This window comes from Watersipora subatra, chromosome 3 (genome assembly GCF_963576615.1).
Source record: "Watersipora subatra chromosome 3, tzWatSuba1.1, whole genome shotgun sequence".
NCBI classification, from domain to species: Eukaryota; Metazoa; Bryozoa; class Gymnolaemata; order Cheilostomatida; family Watersiporidae; genus Watersipora; species Watersipora subatra.
Window position 1 is genome coordinate 69,685,234 of NC_088710.1, and position 17,199 is coordinate 69,702,432.

The window sequence follows — 17,199 nt, forward strand, 5'->3', positions numbered from 1 at the left end:
AACTAACTCTGCACCAGTATGTAATATCCTCAGAGTATACGTACTTATAACCACATAACACTCACATAATCTTATGTATCACTTTTCACTTGCTAGTGTAGCAGGTCTACATCTACAAATATTTTGTACTTATTAATATATTATTTTTGATCTATTGTTGACAAGTATTCTATTTTTTGTTTATATTCCTATATATGCAGTATGAATATATTTATATTCATTTGATTGCTATTGAGTGCTTGGTGAATGATGGATGATTCGAAACCATTGAGTACTGCAATTTTAAATGAATCCTTCTGTAACAGTGATGACATGGAAGTGAATAGTGAATATGTTACAATAAACTGCAACTACTGCTATAAACCAAGAAAATATAATATAGATCTAAAATGAGATATAGTATCAAATAAAGCAGATTGTGAAAGTTTAACATGCAATATTCTTCTACTTTGGGTACTGCCAGAGCAGTGACTGTGACATAAACCACAGACCTCTTATTTACTATTACTCAGTACTATGAATTGCTTGCAGTCTTGAAGCTTGAATACTTTTCATGTAGATGTTTCCTATAAGCCTGTGGCTTACTCCAAAGTTCTGCAGCGTGTGTATTCAGTGGACTTTCATTATTTGGTTCTGCAACAAGACACAATAAACACCTTTGGACAAACTGCCTTCTACAATAATCGACTCCAGAGTACGTTAAACCAGCTTTACGCTTGTAACAAAAATGAACAACTAAACCAACCTCCCAGAAGGCTTTGTATCGACATTAGCAAAGACTTTACATCATAGGCTGATGACCATTTCTCTTTCAAAATATCCAAGCAAATATTGCCAAACTTGTCTACATTGGGGTGATAGCAGTCTGTTATAAACTTGACAGTTGGGGCAGCATATGGGTAGTTGCTCGGGAATTCAAGGGATAGTTTATATGTAAGACCAGCATATACCTGAAACATAAATGGCTTCGCCATCTATGATTGCAAATCGTGTAGTCATGATGAATGAAATTTGACAGGTCATATTAGATGCGCATCCAGATCAGAGGGCTGCATCTATGTTATTTTATGAAGTTAACAACATCTTGCTTTGACTGAATGTAGATAGAGCTAAACAGACGTGTATAGAGCTGAGACAAATGATAAAATGTTAGGCTATGCCAGTAAGAATATTCCATCTGGCGATGTTAACATTCATTTAGGTAAAACTTTATTATATGCACAAATAATAATAATGTCGTACAACAGAAAATTTCAATGCTTAGAAAACAACTGTATATTCAAAGTAGTCCAATAACTTAACTGTATTCTCAGGGCCTTCAATTGTTCCAATCCACTTGAATAAATTATCACCATCCGGAAAGGCAGAAAGGCTTTTGCTACCACACATCATCAACGACATCAATTCTTGCTGTAGTCTAGCAAGTATATAAGATGTGATAGAATTATGTATGTTCTTAAAAGAGCAAACAAAACATTGGAAATAAAAGTTCATAAACCTACATCTAATATTTGCAAATTTATTACAAGTAGCTTACAATACAAAACACGAGCAAATTAAAAAAACGGGGTAAATCCGAGTGTAAGTAGATTCTCTAGACTAATGAGCAGAAAACCATTAAAGGTAGGGTATTAAAATTATAGTAAATAATAGTAAGGTAAAATATGGTTGATTTGAATGACCCCCACGCTTACTTTTTTCACGTTTACGGTTTACCATTAAATCACTGTATCAGGCTTTAAAACGCATTATATTACAGCCATTACGTACGACTTATAATAAGGAAATTAAGTTTCTAATTGTAGGCCAACTTATTGCGGACGGTAGTTTCATTTGGCAATCGTTCATTCGAATGTTTGTTTATTCTCACCTTTTACTGACGGAGTGAGTTTTTGACTGGGTGCTATTAGATGATGACGACTCCATTTTTTATCCTTACTATTGAACTTTAAGTTTTTAAATCAAGCTAGGATGAATGTGTGAACAGTTCAAATTTTATGGACGTTAAATAATTAGCGAATCGTTACATAGGTACAGATATAATAGGCCTACTTGAAGAATTCCTTTTTAGGATTGGTCTGTTAACGTCTAAAGTATAACACATCCGCAAATGAAAAGTGCAAATAGTTTTGTTGCTTTTGCAATGCGGAGATTACCATTTTTTGTAATGTTTCCGCCATGTTTATGATAAATATTTATACTTTTGAACGTTTTATTAGTTTAGCTTGGACATAGGTGTTTGGGGTGTAAGCTAAGCATTGCTCATGTTTATCAAGTTTAGAACGACTGTCAAACTGCACTAGAGTGAATGTAATGTATGCCCACCGTGGAATTGTGGGTATCCAATTGTTAACAGAGATAAAATAAAAGTTCCGCTTGCACTTTATTTTAATCTCTGTTAATAGTTAGTCTACGAGCAGACCTGCCAACCCAAGAGTGGGGCAATGCGTGAGATTTGGTTTTGGGGCAATTGATGTATCAATGATAGTATATATAAAATTGTGGAAATTCGGGCATAAATCTCACGCATGTTCATTTTTTCTTTGGGGTAATTGCGTGAGTCTCACGACCAATGCGTAAAAGTTGGCAGGTATGTCTACGAGCAGTAATCTCGGGCCGTACGCGAGAGGAAATTAGCACCCCAAATGAGAACGCGCGCGGGAGGTAGGAATAATGGGTTGTTGGGTTTACCCGGCAAGTACGCTCGTTATCGCGCTCTAAACTACGCGTTTTAAACTCGTACACTAAACTTGCATCTTCCCCATCTTGGAGAAAAGATTCTTTCAGCAAGCTTGAATCAGAACACAGAAGGAAACGACCTGCAACTTTATCAGCAATAATAAAGCATGTGAGTAGCAAGTGGTACATGCGGTGGAGTAGTTCAATTTCTGTTATTAGACGTAATTTTAGAGTAGGGTAAGTTGAGTTACATGGGAGATGTCTTGTGTCGGATTTCTTGAAGGCATGCAGTCCTATTGCTTAGATAGAGATCTTTCAAGAAATTCTCTTGGTTGAAGTTTTTCGTGGAGCAAAAAGTTACTGACCTTCATGAGGCTAATAATGCAGAGATAAGTTTAGCTCTATAAATCTGTCGTGATCGCTGGTGCTGTTTGGGATAACATCTGCCTTCAGTGGGGACAGGTTCTTACGTGTGATGATGGTGTCAAGAGAGTTTTGCCAGGGAGGGTTATCCTCGTGGGGCTTGTGATATTTTGTCTTAAATTTAGTCATTCTAAAAGTTCCAACATCTTTTTTTCTTGCTTTGGTCTGAGGCAGTGGGCAGTAGATCACAATTGAAGTCTCCCAGGATAACTGGAGTGCAATTTTTAAGTCCAGATATTTTTATTAAGCGTTCCTCAAGTATAGTAAGTTTTGCAATAATGACCTTACGGTTTTTTATGTATATATAATTTACTTGGTCTTTGCCGAAGGTGGGTGACCAGTATGAGGTTGTCATAGGGAAGACCAAGAGACTCGTCCAGGCTGACCTAGGTTTGTGTAGCTGCACTTATGGCAACACAGGAAACGTCTGTAAGCACCTGTGGGCTGTGATGGTGAGTGCATTTGAACGTGGAACAAATGAACACCACTACAAGCCACTCCAGCACCAAAGGGAGGATTTGTTTTGGCTTTCAACAGGTAATACCATGGGACTAATTACTGTTTTAAAATGATAAGAAGTCAACTAGTTTGCTTAGCCTTGTTAGATGTAAAGTTTGACTATTCACAGTGAACTCTCATAAAACATCCTAAACTATTTTACAGGTCAGAAAGCACAGAATGGCTGGTTGGAGCCGCTCCACCACAATACTTTTATAGATAATAAAACGATTAATACAGAAGGAGAAGTAGAAGAACATCTTGAATATGAAGAGATTGTTAAAAGGTACTGGCCTAGTATTAACCATCAATGCTTCGTAAAATGGAGTGGTCATGTATGACTAACAAAAGCCAGCCATAAAGCTTACTATTACTAAAGATTGGAATTTTTTGAGACCAAGAATTCATTCGAACCACTTGCAGTACGAATGTATAAATAATCTTTTTCAACTAGAACCTACTTGTGTTATATAATATAAAGTTTGGTCATATGTGGGTATGATTACTCAAACACTAAAATTTATTAGGTGGCTTGATATGTTACATTTTGTGAACAGTTGTTTTGTTTTTATCATTCTAGCGAGAACAGTTATTCAGAAGTGAATGTGATACCAAAGGTTTCTGAACTACAGCGCCAGAAATGGTAGGTCCCGAGACAAGGCACATGATCATCATATTTATACGTTTTTCATTTATAAGCTATTTTGTCACACATGCCTGTTATGACATGTCAGCAATCATCATGGCATAACATACCTGATGGTTATTATTTGCCACTGTTGTGATTGATTTGATAAAATCACGTCAGAAGCCCCGTGTCCTATGTTCTCTGTTCAACAAACTTACCACCTTCTGCTTCTTGCTTCATTACTCTAGTGGTGTGTTTACTCTCCTGCTCAGTTTATTCAGTAATGATTTTTGCTTCTGAAATGATTGTACATTTTATGATTCATGTCGAAGTAAATACTCTGTGTGAACAATGATGATTCAATAGTTAAAAGACAAGATTACATAACACTGGGAGATATTGCTGTTTATAATATGCACATCATGTACATATTATTGAGTTTTTTTTAAGGTAAGCAGCTATTGATGCATTCCACAAGAACATGTCGGATAAACTCGAAAACTACTATGAGGCGGCTATGTATGGTCCGGCCTTTGAGACCTTCATTGAACGGTGGAAGACCCGTACAGCGAGTCAGAAAATCACTCTCCTTAACACCCCATTGTCTTTAGGAGAAGGATAGTTTTACGCAAAAGAGGTGAATTTTAGGGTGAATTGGCAGGGTGTAGTATTACCAGTTTAGGTGACAAGTCAGTCAGTTATACATTAATGTACAAGCATGCCTCACATGGTATTCAATATTGATAGCTGTTTGATACATGCCTAACTATTAGGCCCACCCCCCAGCGGTTCTGGGACTAATAGTTTGGCTGGTGTCAGACACTCCTCATCAGATATTCTGGATAAATTTTTGTGATTAATCGAGGTATCATCAGATTTATACCATGTAAGACATAACGCAAAACATATTTCACATGAAAAAGAACAAATATCATAATAATTACAGGACTAAAATTGGAGTGCAGCCTTCAGCAGTGGCCAGAAGAAAAAGGCCACTCGGCACAACAACGAGCCAATGTGGAGGTTTCCATAGGAAGGCTGCTGAACATGCCTATGGGAAAAAAACCAAGAAGAACCATCCTGCCCCACATAGTTTATCATTCTGTATGGAAAGAACCATTTTTTAGGCAAAACTCACTCCAAGAAATGATACCGGTATGTTTATAGGTATAGAATAGTCTATGGCCGTGACTTGCGCTTTTAATTAACTGTAGGTACACACCAAAATTTATAAATGATGATGTCTTATGAATGATAATGGTTTCTTGTTTACACGTCCAAAGCTCTGTGAGAATGTCAGCAGGCCATGCATTTTTATTCACAGCTGTCTGATCCACATGTTTGAATGGAACATAGGTGTAAAATATTATAAATCTAAAAAACCATCTCCTTAAATCTTGTATCATTCAATCAATTTTATTGATCAGTTTTTGGAATTACTTTTCATTATTGTTGATAAGATGCATGTGAGTACATCTCAAGTCTCATTTGTTAGTTAACACTTTTGGATACTTTCTGTTAGTAACACTTTCTTTTGTTATTATTGTAGCAAATCTTATGACACACTGAATGATGATCAGTTGCCAGTGGCTCAAGAAGATACCATTACTACATCAGAAAATGTTCCAGCATCTCCCATATATGACATGGAAGCTCACCCCTTTGCATTATTTTGTTTTATAATTTTTGGTGTGTTAGGTGTGAGACTTCATCCTCGTACAGTCTGAATAGCATCTTACTGAGTATTTCCAAATGAGGTTTTTATATATTAAAACTTATTGAAAGAATACAATGAACATTCTGGATATACATTGTAAGTGTTTTCAAACTTAATCTCACATTTTATCACCTAATCCGCCACATCATAAAGCGGACATGATTCCTGGATGAGGCACAAACATGAGTCTTTTTAATGGTTAACACCAGACATTGTTAATCAAACTCTACTAATTTATGCTGTAGCAATAGTGAGGATTACGACGCTTTTGGGATTTGTAAAAAGATATAAAGGCACAGCCTGGCCAATTGTCCTACTTATATTTTTTGATACAGCTTGATAAAACTGAGCCTCTTGATGAGTTGATGCCTGCATTTGCGCCAAGAATTGTCTATATAGATCACAGCTGACTTGATTTGATCAAGAACTATTGGTTTGATATTGTTACTTACTATTACAACTGATCTGTTTCAAGTCACATGGTGAAGTGCGGATGTGTAAGTGAGTTGTGGCATGTAAAAATTCTGCACCAGTTGTATAGCAGCAGTGCTATTCATTCATCACTGTAAATAAATCCTTATTAGATCAGCCAAGCCAAAGGGGTTTTTATAGCTTACCACCCAAAGTGAGAGTATAAGTTCACTCCATTCAATGGTAGTGAACACACAAAAACTGAGTTAACTTTTGTTCTTTGCGCTGAGAAAAAAGATGATCAGTTTCCAAAATTTACATAATCTGCAGTGAGATTGATTTTTCTATAAACAATTGCTCAATCAAGAACTGAAGCTTAGAAGACAGAGTACCAAATATCAACAAAGCTACTTCCTTGTTCTGATCAGAGCCGTGTAGTTTCACAGAGTTTCGTGGCCAGCGGAAGCGTTTATGGGAGCTCTATTTTTATATAAGTTATACTGGAGAAGCCGCAACATTAACCAACAAATATCACTCTCATTGGCAGTTGCTTTAAAATTGATTGTTGTATCATACACCATTTGAAAGAAGACAAAATTTTCTACAATAAACTACAACTTTTTTTTGTAAAGAAATAAAATAAATGCAAAAAAGTGAGATGTTGAGAGCGAGGTAAGAATATTCCATTAGAGATCAGTATGTCGATCGGGTTTGTTTGGAAACAGCATTGTTGTTTCCGGTTCTTGATGCAGGACTCTGAAGCTATACGGCTTTGGTTGTGATAATGTCATATATCGCGGTATAATCGCGCTTTCTTGACTTCTCTCACGAGAGTTTTTGGGGTGCTAATTTCCTCTCGCGGGCCGTACATAGTACTTGAAGTCAAACTGAAAGAAATGATTAGTTTGCTCATGCGTTTTTCAATCAAATCACTTTTTCGTCAGCGAATCATTATTACCTTCTTATCGTTATTAGGAAAATAACTGACAGCAAACTCGGACAAGGTTGCAAAGATGATCAGATAATTAACGAGCAATTTTTTTAACAAACAGTTGAGTTTTTTCTTGCTGTTGGTAACAACACGTAGTATTGCAGCAAGAGTTGGCTGCAACACACTGTTGTTTTCAGCAGAGCACAAGTGAGCTAGTATCAGCTCCCTCTTGTCGTTCTGAACAAGTTGTAAAATAGGAAGTAATGGGTTCAGCGCACTCTGTTTGTTTTAACAGAGCGCAAGTGAGTTATTTTTAGTAGGGCACAAATGAGTTGGTTTCAGCAGGGCACAAATGAGTTGGTTTCAGCTTCCTCCTGTGTGTTTCAGCAATGATATATAGCCCCCCCAAGGATAGCCGACGGCGCTCATATGGGCGTGGTTTAATGATGGAGCTCTGTTGGGATTAACCCGAACACGGCACCCGAACAAACAAATATTCTGAATAAAGCACCTTGTAAATTCACAAATATTATGAACTAAAGTGGTTATTTTACTTATCCGTTGAATTCATTTTGTTGTCAAATAACTATAGTATCCCAATATTGTCACCGTTATGATTAGTCAGTTGCCATTCGCAAGCATTCGTGATATTAAAGATGTAGTTGCGTCAAAATTTAAGTTGATCTTAAAAGAAAGCATTTTTTTTTCTCTATCAGTTGATATGTTGTTTGTTGTGTTACGCGATCGCATTGCCAAGATATTTGAAGATTAAAACCGAAAAAATCTGATCGCCGTAAAAACGCTCAGGCCACAAAAACGTGCCCAGCCTCGCCAAAAATGATGTCACGCGTTTGGCAACCTGTCTCTATCCCTCGTATTCACATCGGCTATTTGCGATAAAAGTCTAGTCTTACGCGGCTCTATTGGCATATATCTTATTTTGTATTTGCTCATGTTAGCTAGAATAAAATTTTAAATCCTGCTACAGATGCATTATTATGAATGTTTCAAAGGCCTCAAATAACGAAAATTGAAAATTTGTTCTACTCACTTTCTCCAAATGTTGTTTAAACATTTGGGTACCGACTACCAATTCTACCGGTCTACGGTAATTCTGTCAAGTCACTTTATGTAGGACGCGGTCTTTGTATCAGCAGTTTTGCAGCTACGCTATACAGCCTCCCATAAGCCCCGCCCACATTATGTCGCCTATTACATATTGCCTGCGTACTAGTTTCTTGCTAGTAGCAATGATATACATTGCTGTATATCATTGCTAGTAGTATTCTTACCGAATACTAAATTAATGAAATAAGCAAGCCACCTCTTTGAAAAGAATATAGACAGGGATAGAGTTTTAAGGATGAGAAGTCTGCTGCAAACTGGATTTGAACTCACATTCTTCAGTTCTGCGGACACCCATATACCATATCCGATTCACTACAATATTCTGCAAATCATGTTTTGCATTATCTTTAACAATATTATTTTATTATATAATTTTTACAAGCAAAAATATTTTCATCTCGGCATAAAGCTTTTATTAAAGATATTCATCAAGTCGTGGCCACTCACATAGTATTAGCTGATACAATAAGACAAATTCATCTACTGCAACAAACTCAACAAAACATCATCCAGCACGCATTCAATTCTCGCTTTCTCCTTTATGGCAGTTTCCACACTGACAAAGCTTCTTCGGCTGGTGGGACGACATAAACATTCTGTAATCAGTAAAACAAGTAAATGTAAACAAAGTAGATGCAATAAATATGTCATTCATAGATATGTCATTCTAAAGCGTATCTATTGACAGCTTCCAAATTGGGAGTTGAATAGATTGCGAGTGTAATTTTAAAAACGAATAAACATTTAATAAAGGCGCAAGTACGCCAAGCCAACGATTCGAAGCTTTGGTTCTGGAAATTAAAGATTTGCAATGATCAATCGATTTTACCCACTTCCTACGAGTGAAAATAATTTGTAATCATGACTCTAATTTACCAAAGAAAATTCGAAAAAAATATTATAGCTAGGTAAAACGGCAGATAAGCTATGAAACGATGATTGGAGATAGCAAAGAATTATCATTTTATTAATTAGTACATGTATTTATGACTATAAAAAATATTACATTTACTAAAGTATAGAAGACTCTAAGTTAATTTACCTCCATTCTGTCTTCTTCTGCAGCAAAACGCTGCTGACGCCTGTCAGCTTTGGCCATAGGCTGTCTACTCTAATATTTTACTTAAAGTTGCTCAGAAAACTCTGAGTAGCGGTCGCTCGAACTTGAAGCCATTTTAAAACTATGTATAACTTAGTAATTGTTGAAACGCGTTGAATCAGAAACAACGATGAGAATCTTCGAGACCACAGACAACGCGTTTTACGAGTGATAACCTTTATTACGGCCTATATAAAAATTTCGCACGCATGATTGGCTAACGAATCGACCTCATTTTTATCGCTCGTGGTTTCGTTTCAGATAACAAGCTTGTTACGTCACGAAATTGGCACCCGCTGGAACGTGAGCTTTTTAACAGAGGGCCTCATTCAAACGCATATATCTCTGGACAGGGTTGGTCTACAAAGACAAAAATGGCATCAAATTGTAGCTGATGTTTTAGCCTTTTATGGGTCCTAATTTCATTTTTGACGCAACTACATCTTTAATAGTCGCAATCGTAAAATAGCTCAAATTCGGTTTTGCATTTACCCTACAGGATGAATTTATTCGCGGAGTTATATTTTGCGAAAATTGTCTTTTCATGCATATTCGCGGATGAATTTATTCGCGGCTGAAAACTGCCACTCTCTAGGAAAGGTTAACTCTATTGCGGCTAGTAATAGATATTCCTACGCATGCGCACACCGCGTGTTCCGGTTTATATTTAGCTTCTAACTGCGAGGCGATCATGCTATTCTACGGTAAACAATTTTTGCTGCGTCCAGAGGTTTTCACGAATATTCATCGCTTTGGAGGCCTTTGATAAGCCAACAACTTGTGGTAAGTAATGAGTTTTTTACATTTACTAAATTAGTTGAATTTTACTTTGGTTCTTCGGTAAAACGCAATACTAATTTTTTCCATCCCTACTGCTTCATTATTTGTTTTAGTGTGAGAGAGAGATTTTTCATCATACACCGAAGAACAATGATTGCAAGGGTGGTCGCTGTCATTCTTAGAAGATCACCAATCATTCAGGGAGGTCTGGATATTGAGGTTGAAGTGACCGCAGCTACTTACGAGAAGAATATACATGTATCTGTTTTTTAAAAAAGGAACAAAAACGCTTTTACGAGCACAAATCTTTCGTCAACCGGCAGAACTTTGCAATAGTAAGCCACGAGGAGAGTTCTGATGATAACTTCCTTACCAGCCATGTAGTAGCGAGAGAATCGCCTCCAACACCTACCCAAGACGGTGACAGCGACAGAGCTGCTATTACCAAAATAACTAGTCAGAAAGCACCATTACACGCTAGTATTCACATATCAATAGTACCAGTTTAATTTTATTGCTAGACAACTGCCATATGGACTAATCTGTTTATATTTACTCCAATCATCGTTTGTAAAATTTTATTTGTATTTGAAATATTTTATTTGTACACTCAAGTTTGTAATAAATTATAAAACATCTATACATGAAATAAAATATATAATTTGATCATGTTTGCTGCAGCGATATCAAGGAGTTGTTGTTGATCAAGGGGTCTAGGTTGACTGGTTGCTTCTCTGCCAATATTCCTGCCTTGATGAATATTACTACTTGTCTCTAGTTTTCGTAATCGGAGTAGGTTGTTTCATTCTCAATCTGCAGTAAACACAAAAAGAAAAAATATTAACGAGTGTTGAGGAAGTACAAAAACAATAGCTGAAGTATTTGATGAAAGCGATCAGTTTTTAAACAAAAGAATTAACTAATGCAGTTGATTATGGAAAAACGTATCTGCACTGCAAATCAAATACATACCATAATGTCCAGATCAGAATCATGATCGTCCTTGACTTCGGTATTAGAGATTGATGGAGTTGATTCTAATGTAAAAAGACTAGGAGAGCCTTTTTGCTATGCTGAAGCCATGCCGAATAACTTGTAAAAACCTTGAATAATTTTGTAAAGTTTGTAGCAATGGCAATAAAGCTCGAAGCCTGGCGATGATTTTAAAGAAGTTTTGGAACTCGGCTACGTTTAGTACTTCTGCCTCGCGGCTATTTTCGCGATGACGCCATTCTGCATATCTTGTGACAACCTCGAATAATTTTGTAAATAAATGTGATGCATTGCCAATGGTGTTAGCTCAAAGCTCAGGCAATGATTTTAAAAATGTTTTGGAACTCAATTACTTTTAGTATTTACATTAAAAACTAGGCTAGCGACTAGTTTTCAATTTGATGCAGTAGTTATTCTCTCTTGTGATTAAAAATAGAACTAATTATTCACTGAATTTAATAATTCGCAGATTGACTGTTCGCGAAATCGCGAATTTTTATGACCAACGAATATTTTCATCCTGTAGGGTAGATTTTGAGTATGAAAACTACACTGCACAGCTTTGCCTGCTATCCCATCTTATTGGCCAGGTAAAACAATGTGATAACGATGAAAGACTTTGTCATTTTATATTAGGGGTGGCAAGATATTAATCAAAGACTAGAAAAAAATGCCGTTGTTCGGGTAATTATATTCAACTTTAGGCATATACTACGACCTTTACCAATTTTAAAATTACTAAAGGTAGGTAATTTGAAATGTTTTATTTTGCATGGATCTATTATTTTAGTTAGGTATCACCCCTACATTGTAGAAATTCAAGGTTTTCTATTGTAAACCGCGGGGCCTACTGACTGAATCAGCTGATGAAACGATAACAGCGAGTCGTGTTTTTCAAAACCTAGCAAGGCAACGCGGTCGCCCCGCGAGAGTTGTGTTTGCTCCGAAAGCCAGGCTAGCACAACCCTAACAGAGCTCCATCATTAAACCCCGCCCATATGATAGCCGTCGGCTATCTTTGGGGCCTGTATATCATTGGTTTCTGCAGGTTGCTTAATAGGAAGCATTGAGTTCCACCTTCTCTGTTGGATTCAGCAGAGCACAAGTGTGTTGGTTTCAGCTCCCTTTTGTTGGTTTTAGCAAGTTGTACAACAGGAAGATCTGTGTTTAGCGCACTCTTTGTGGCTCAGCTGAGCACAAAAAGTTGGTACCAATAAAGAAACTTAGAGACCCAAAAAGTGAGAGTTGTTCCTACTCCATTTTATATAATTTTGCTTCAGTATATCAACACACCAATATTTTTTTCATTTGCGCAGTTAGATATGTAGATGTTTTAAAGTCAATGAAATTCCAAAACTGTTTATTCAGAACTAAGAAATAACATGGATACAAACGTTGACACTCAACATATATTATCAAATCTCTATTTGCTAGTTTTTTTCCCCTCGTAGTTTCTATGATTTTGTAAATTACATTCAGGGAACACATATAGAAATTCCTATTTCGCAGTTGCTTTGACATGTTACTGTCTCAAAGCATCTGTTATGACAAAGCAGTTGTATCTGAATTACCTAAATGTATCTCTAAATGCTTCATAATACATATTCAGGGTATTGTGTCATGATTCCTACTTACAAGTAGAACTTATAAATACCTAATAGGTTTTTCAACCACATACAGTAGACCCTCTTACAACGTAAATAACCCAATTTCCAGCAACGTTTAGGTTATAGTGATTTTACGTTATGCGAACAGTAAAATACATGTAAATTGCCTAATCTGTTCCAAGATCTTTGCACTCACCCCTTTGACCATACAAAAAGATAAGCTAGATTTCACTTTGTAATTTGTTGGCTGTATCGTAACTGTAGTATTATTAGTTTACATCAACAAGTTGTCTCCTTTTCTGATCAATTTCATAGGTTTTATAGACAATTATTGTGGTAATTTTACAATAAGTTGATAGGATTGACGTCCATTTCCAACGATTTGTTCATTTTCTCTAGACAGCAAAGTCTATTCTAGAAAGTACAACTAATAACAAATATTTTATACGTCTACAATAAAACACAACAAAAATATATTTTACCATAAAAATACCGGTGTCTGTCTACTTGTTCATTGTCTATCTGTATCCAGGGGTCAAGGTTAGGATAAAAGATAATTTTCGACGATACTCCCAACTCATGACATTCCGATTGGTAGACCGATGCTGTAACACCTGCACCAATCAATTGCCTTCAAGTATATATTAACAATTGTGTGGCTACTTATTGTCTGTTTTGTCGACACATCTGATGATCTATCACGACGAACTAGAATGTCATGGAAGTTGAATTTATATATATACAATTGTATATATCATAGATATTACACTAGAAGTATGTCGTTTTTTTTAAAAGCGCGGCGAGATATGTTACCATTTAAATTGAATTTGAGAAGTTGCATCTGTTTGTCACTTTATGTTGTATGGAATTTTTGACAGAGTACGACGCAAAAATTTTGCATAACTTTTTACGTTGTCTGGAATTCACGTTATAGGAGTGTCTACCGTAGTTTATATGGAGGCTAATTTTATTGAAAACCCATAAATATATATGGTGTTGCCCTAATTAGGTTTTAAAGCTTCTAATAGAAGTAATTTATTTGTTAATCACTTGGACAAACTGGCATTTCAAGTCAAGTCCAAACTCCCTAAAAGACGTCAATAATTGTCATGTCATGATGTATGCCGCGAGCCATATTGATCACATTGTATGCTCCAGTATACATTGTATACTCCAGTATACATTGTATACTCCAGTATGCATACACTTTAGCTAGTCTCCATATATTATACCTCATCTTAATGCTTTGCCTTGCCCAAAGATTTGTTGATATGTTGTTTTAAAATGCGAATAGCATTCTTACAGCCTATTTAAACCATAATTGTCACGTACACCCTTTACCGTGTTTTCTAGGTAAATCCGACAAGCTGATTTCGAATGTGTACTCAACATAAAGATTGGTTCACTACCCTTTAAAGTCATTAAGGCTTTTTTTAAAACGTTTCAATATCCATCTCAAAGACAACACAATTGGCATGACAAGCTCCGCCCATAAATATGTGACGATCCCTAGCTTTTTCAGGAATGGAAGTTAGGGATGTTTAGTCCGATTTAGAATAATAGAGATGGGTGTCTTAAAACCCATTATTATTTAAATCCAGCCTGTAAAATAATCTGTCTTTTATGAAAGGTGTATAAACTATTTAAAATTGCTCGTAGCATGTTACATGATGTTTAAATAGGCTGAATGCCGAAAAAAATGAGCTCAAAAAGTGCGGTTTCATCAAAGGCTAGCGTAATTATCGCGCTTTTTTGAGCTCATTTTTAAATATGCAACGTTAAATAGGTTCTCTACCTTTCAGAAAAGACAGATTATTTTAAGGCTGAATTTAGATAATAATGGATTTTACAACACCCATCTCTATTATTCTAAATTGGTCTAAACATCCCTAACTTCCGCTCCTAAAAATATAGGTTACGTCACGTATTTATGGGCGAAGCTTGTTGTGCCGATCGTGTTGTTTTTGAGACCGATATTAAAACGCTATAAAAAAAGCCTTCATTATTCTGAACGTTAGTGAACCAATCTTCATTTTGAGTACAAAATCGGAATCAATGTGTCTGATTTACCTTGTAAATATGATAAAAGTTGTACGTGACAGTTATGGTTTAAATATCCCATTTTTTAAGCGTGTTTAGGTTACACGCGTTGTTAACAACATGTTATGTCTTTCCATATAATCATCAAACTTCAGGGTATTCGAAGCATTAGTTTTAGTAATTGGCGTAAATGTACATAGATGCGTAAAACTTGAAAAATATCTACTTCTCTACTAGCTATTTGGTGATGTCTGTCCACCATTTTGTGCCATTGTTCACGACAGCTGACCAATGAATTGTCGGAGTGCCAACTATGAGTATAGAACAATCACACTAAACTGATGGTTGAATTTTTCAGCCATGCGGTCGAATAATGCTACATCACTGAATGGCGGAAATTGCACCAACCTGTCTTACTTCTCCTTGCATAATTTCTAATAATATGACTCTTTCAACGAGTCAGTATACTTTCAGAAATATACATTTGTTATGTTGGCGGGCATTTTCATTCAATGAAGCTTGTTCAAGTTCCTCTGAATCAGTATTACTTACAAAAATACTATGTCAAATAATAGTTTTTATTAAAAACATGCCTTTGATACCTGCACATGGCTTCATTTAAAGATTTGCGTGCCTTTTTATTTAAAAATAGTGAGTTTAATTCTGTTCTTGTTTTGCTACAGAATTCATGCACCTCACTCATCAATAAAAAAGAATGTATGTTTATTGTCACCTGTTTTCCTCCAGATCATTCTGTAGTCATAACTTACAGTACATTTACACATAAACTAAAATGTATTTGGTTCTCGTAAAACTAAAGCCTATATCAGGGAAGACACTTGTATGATCGGGAAGCAGCACATATTTGGCTTGCACAGTATTTGACATGTACAGTATTTGGCCATTGTGTGTCATTTATGATATTTGGAATGACTCTGCGAATGATTAGTCATTTTCTAGCATATTACCTACATTGTATATCGTTTACAAATACTTCACTCTAATCCATGTCTTTTGCATGTTCTGATTCACAAGTGTAGTTGTACATCATGGCTTTGACTAGTTGTTCTGGCATAAAGAAATAACACTTGGTTTTTTATAGATCTAGAACCCTGCCCTTGGTAATCAACATTATGCCAAAGGTCAAGAAACAGAAGGCTAGTCGTGATGCCGCTGCACCAGGAATCGTCTTCAACAAATCTTTTGGTCAGCATATTCTCAAAAACCCTCTGGTTGTAAAGAGCATGGTTGAGAAGGCAGCCATCAAATCGACAGACATTGTTCTAGAAATAGGGCCAGGCACAGGAAATATGACTGTAAAACTACTTGAAGTTGCTAAGAAGGTGATCGCGTGTGAAGTGGATCCTCGTATGGCAGCTGAGCTGACGAAGCGTGTCCAAGGAACGGCGATGCATTCAAAACTTCATGTTATGATGGGAGATGTTTTAAAAAATGAGCTACCTTACTTTGATTGTTGCGTTGCCAACATGCCGTATCAAATCTCATCGCCTTTTGTTTTCAAGCTTTTGCTGCACAGGCCATTTTTCAGATGCGCAATTCTTATGTTTCAAAGAGAATTTGCTCAGAGACTCGTAGCACAGCCTGGTGACAAGCTGTATTGCCGTTTATCTGTAAACACCCAGCTCCTGGCTAGAATTGACCATATTATGAAGGTCGGCAAAAACAATTTTCGTCCTCCTCCAAAGGTGAATAGTTTATAGGTTTCTCTATAATCTCTATACAATAAACCATGTATTTCTAAAGTTTGTAAGGTTGGGTAGTAGCTGGTAGACTGAAAACATTGAATTGTCCAATTTTAGGTAGAGTCAAGCGTCGTGAGAATTGAGCCACGAAATCCAGCACCCGAAGTGAACTTCACCGAGTGGGATGGTTTACTAAGAATAGTTTTTGCACGCAAGAATAAGACACTCGGGGCACAGTTCAGAAATAAGAGTGTTATAGACATGCTTGAAAAGAACTATCGAGTCCACTGCTCCATGAATAACCAGCCAATAGAAAGTGACTTCAATATGAAAAGCAAACTTACTCAGCTCCTCACAGATAATGAACTGGATGTGAAGCGTGCGAGAATGATGGACACAGATGACTTTTTATCATTACTTCATCTCTTTAATTCACATGGTATTCATTTTACATAAAATGTTATATTTGTCATTAATTAAAAGCCATGATTGGAAAGCTAACAATAGCAGTACAGTTGTGAACAATGTATGAGGAATTGTATAATATTTCTGCTTGCCTATC

General features: G+C 36.3%; 2 protein-coding genes across 4 annotated transcripts; one reads left to right on the forward strand and one right to left on the reverse strand.

The window, feature by feature from the left end:
* Positions 1-153: 153 nt before the first annotated feature.
* Positions 154-2,057, reverse strand: LOC137391112 (ubiquitin-conjugating enzyme E2 C-like). The gene is made up of 4 exons (XM_068077476.1): positions 1,871-2,057; positions 1,303-1,417; positions 746-950; positions 154-633 (listed from the first exon to the last, which is right to left on the reverse strand). The coding sequence occupies exons 1-4, from the start codon at positions 1,924-1,926 to the stop codon at positions 515-517; spliced, it is 495 nt and encodes a 164-aa protein (XP_067933577.1). The 5' UTR covers positions 1,927-2,057; the 3' UTR covers positions 154-514.
* A 123-nt stretch (positions 2,058-2,180) lies between these two features.
* On the forward strand, positions 2,181-17,093 carry LOC137391111 (probable dimethyladenosine transferase). 3 transcript variants are annotated; one of them, XM_068077474.1, is made up of 4 exons: positions 2,181-2,246; positions 12,428-12,525; positions 16,037-16,640; positions 16,755-17,093. In XM_068077474.1, exons 3-4 carry the CDS (start codon positions 16,068-16,070, stop codon positions 17,091-17,093), a joined length of 912 nt encoding a protein of 303 aa, XP_067933575.1. In that variant the 5' UTR covers positions 2,181-2,246; positions 12,428-12,525; positions 16,037-16,067. The 3 variants fall into 3 exon arrangements, with proteins under 3 accessions (XP_067933575.1, XP_067933576.1, XP_067933574.1); XM_068077475.1 differs by lacking the exon at positions 12,428-12,525 and having other exon boundaries at positions 2,208-2,246; XM_068077473.1 differs by lacking the exon at positions 2,181-2,246 and having other exon boundaries at positions 11,972-12,525.
* The last annotated feature ends 106 nt before the right edge of the window (positions 17,094-17,199 follow it).

Coding starts and splice junctions, on each gene's coding strand:
- LOC137391112 (XM_068077476.1), bottom strand. CDS start 1,926: ATGGAGTCGTCATCATCTAATAGCACCCAGTCAAAAACTCACTCCGTC. Junction 1,418..1,870: donor ACTCACTCCGTCAGTAAAAG/GTGAGAATAAAC, acceptor TATACTTGCTAG/ACTACAGCAAGAATTGATGT. Junction 634..745: donor GATACAAAGCCTTCTGGGAG/GTTGGTTTAGTT, acceptor GTCTTGTTGCAG/AACCAAATAATGAAAGTCCA.
- LOC137391111 (XM_068077474.1), top strand. CDS start 16,068: ATGCCAAAGGTCAAGAAACAGAAGGCTAGTCGTGATGCCGCTGCACCA. Junction 16,641..16,754: donor ATTTTCGTCCTCCTCCAAAG/GTGAATAGTTTA, acceptor GTCCAATTTTAG/GTAGAGTCAAGCGTCGTGAG.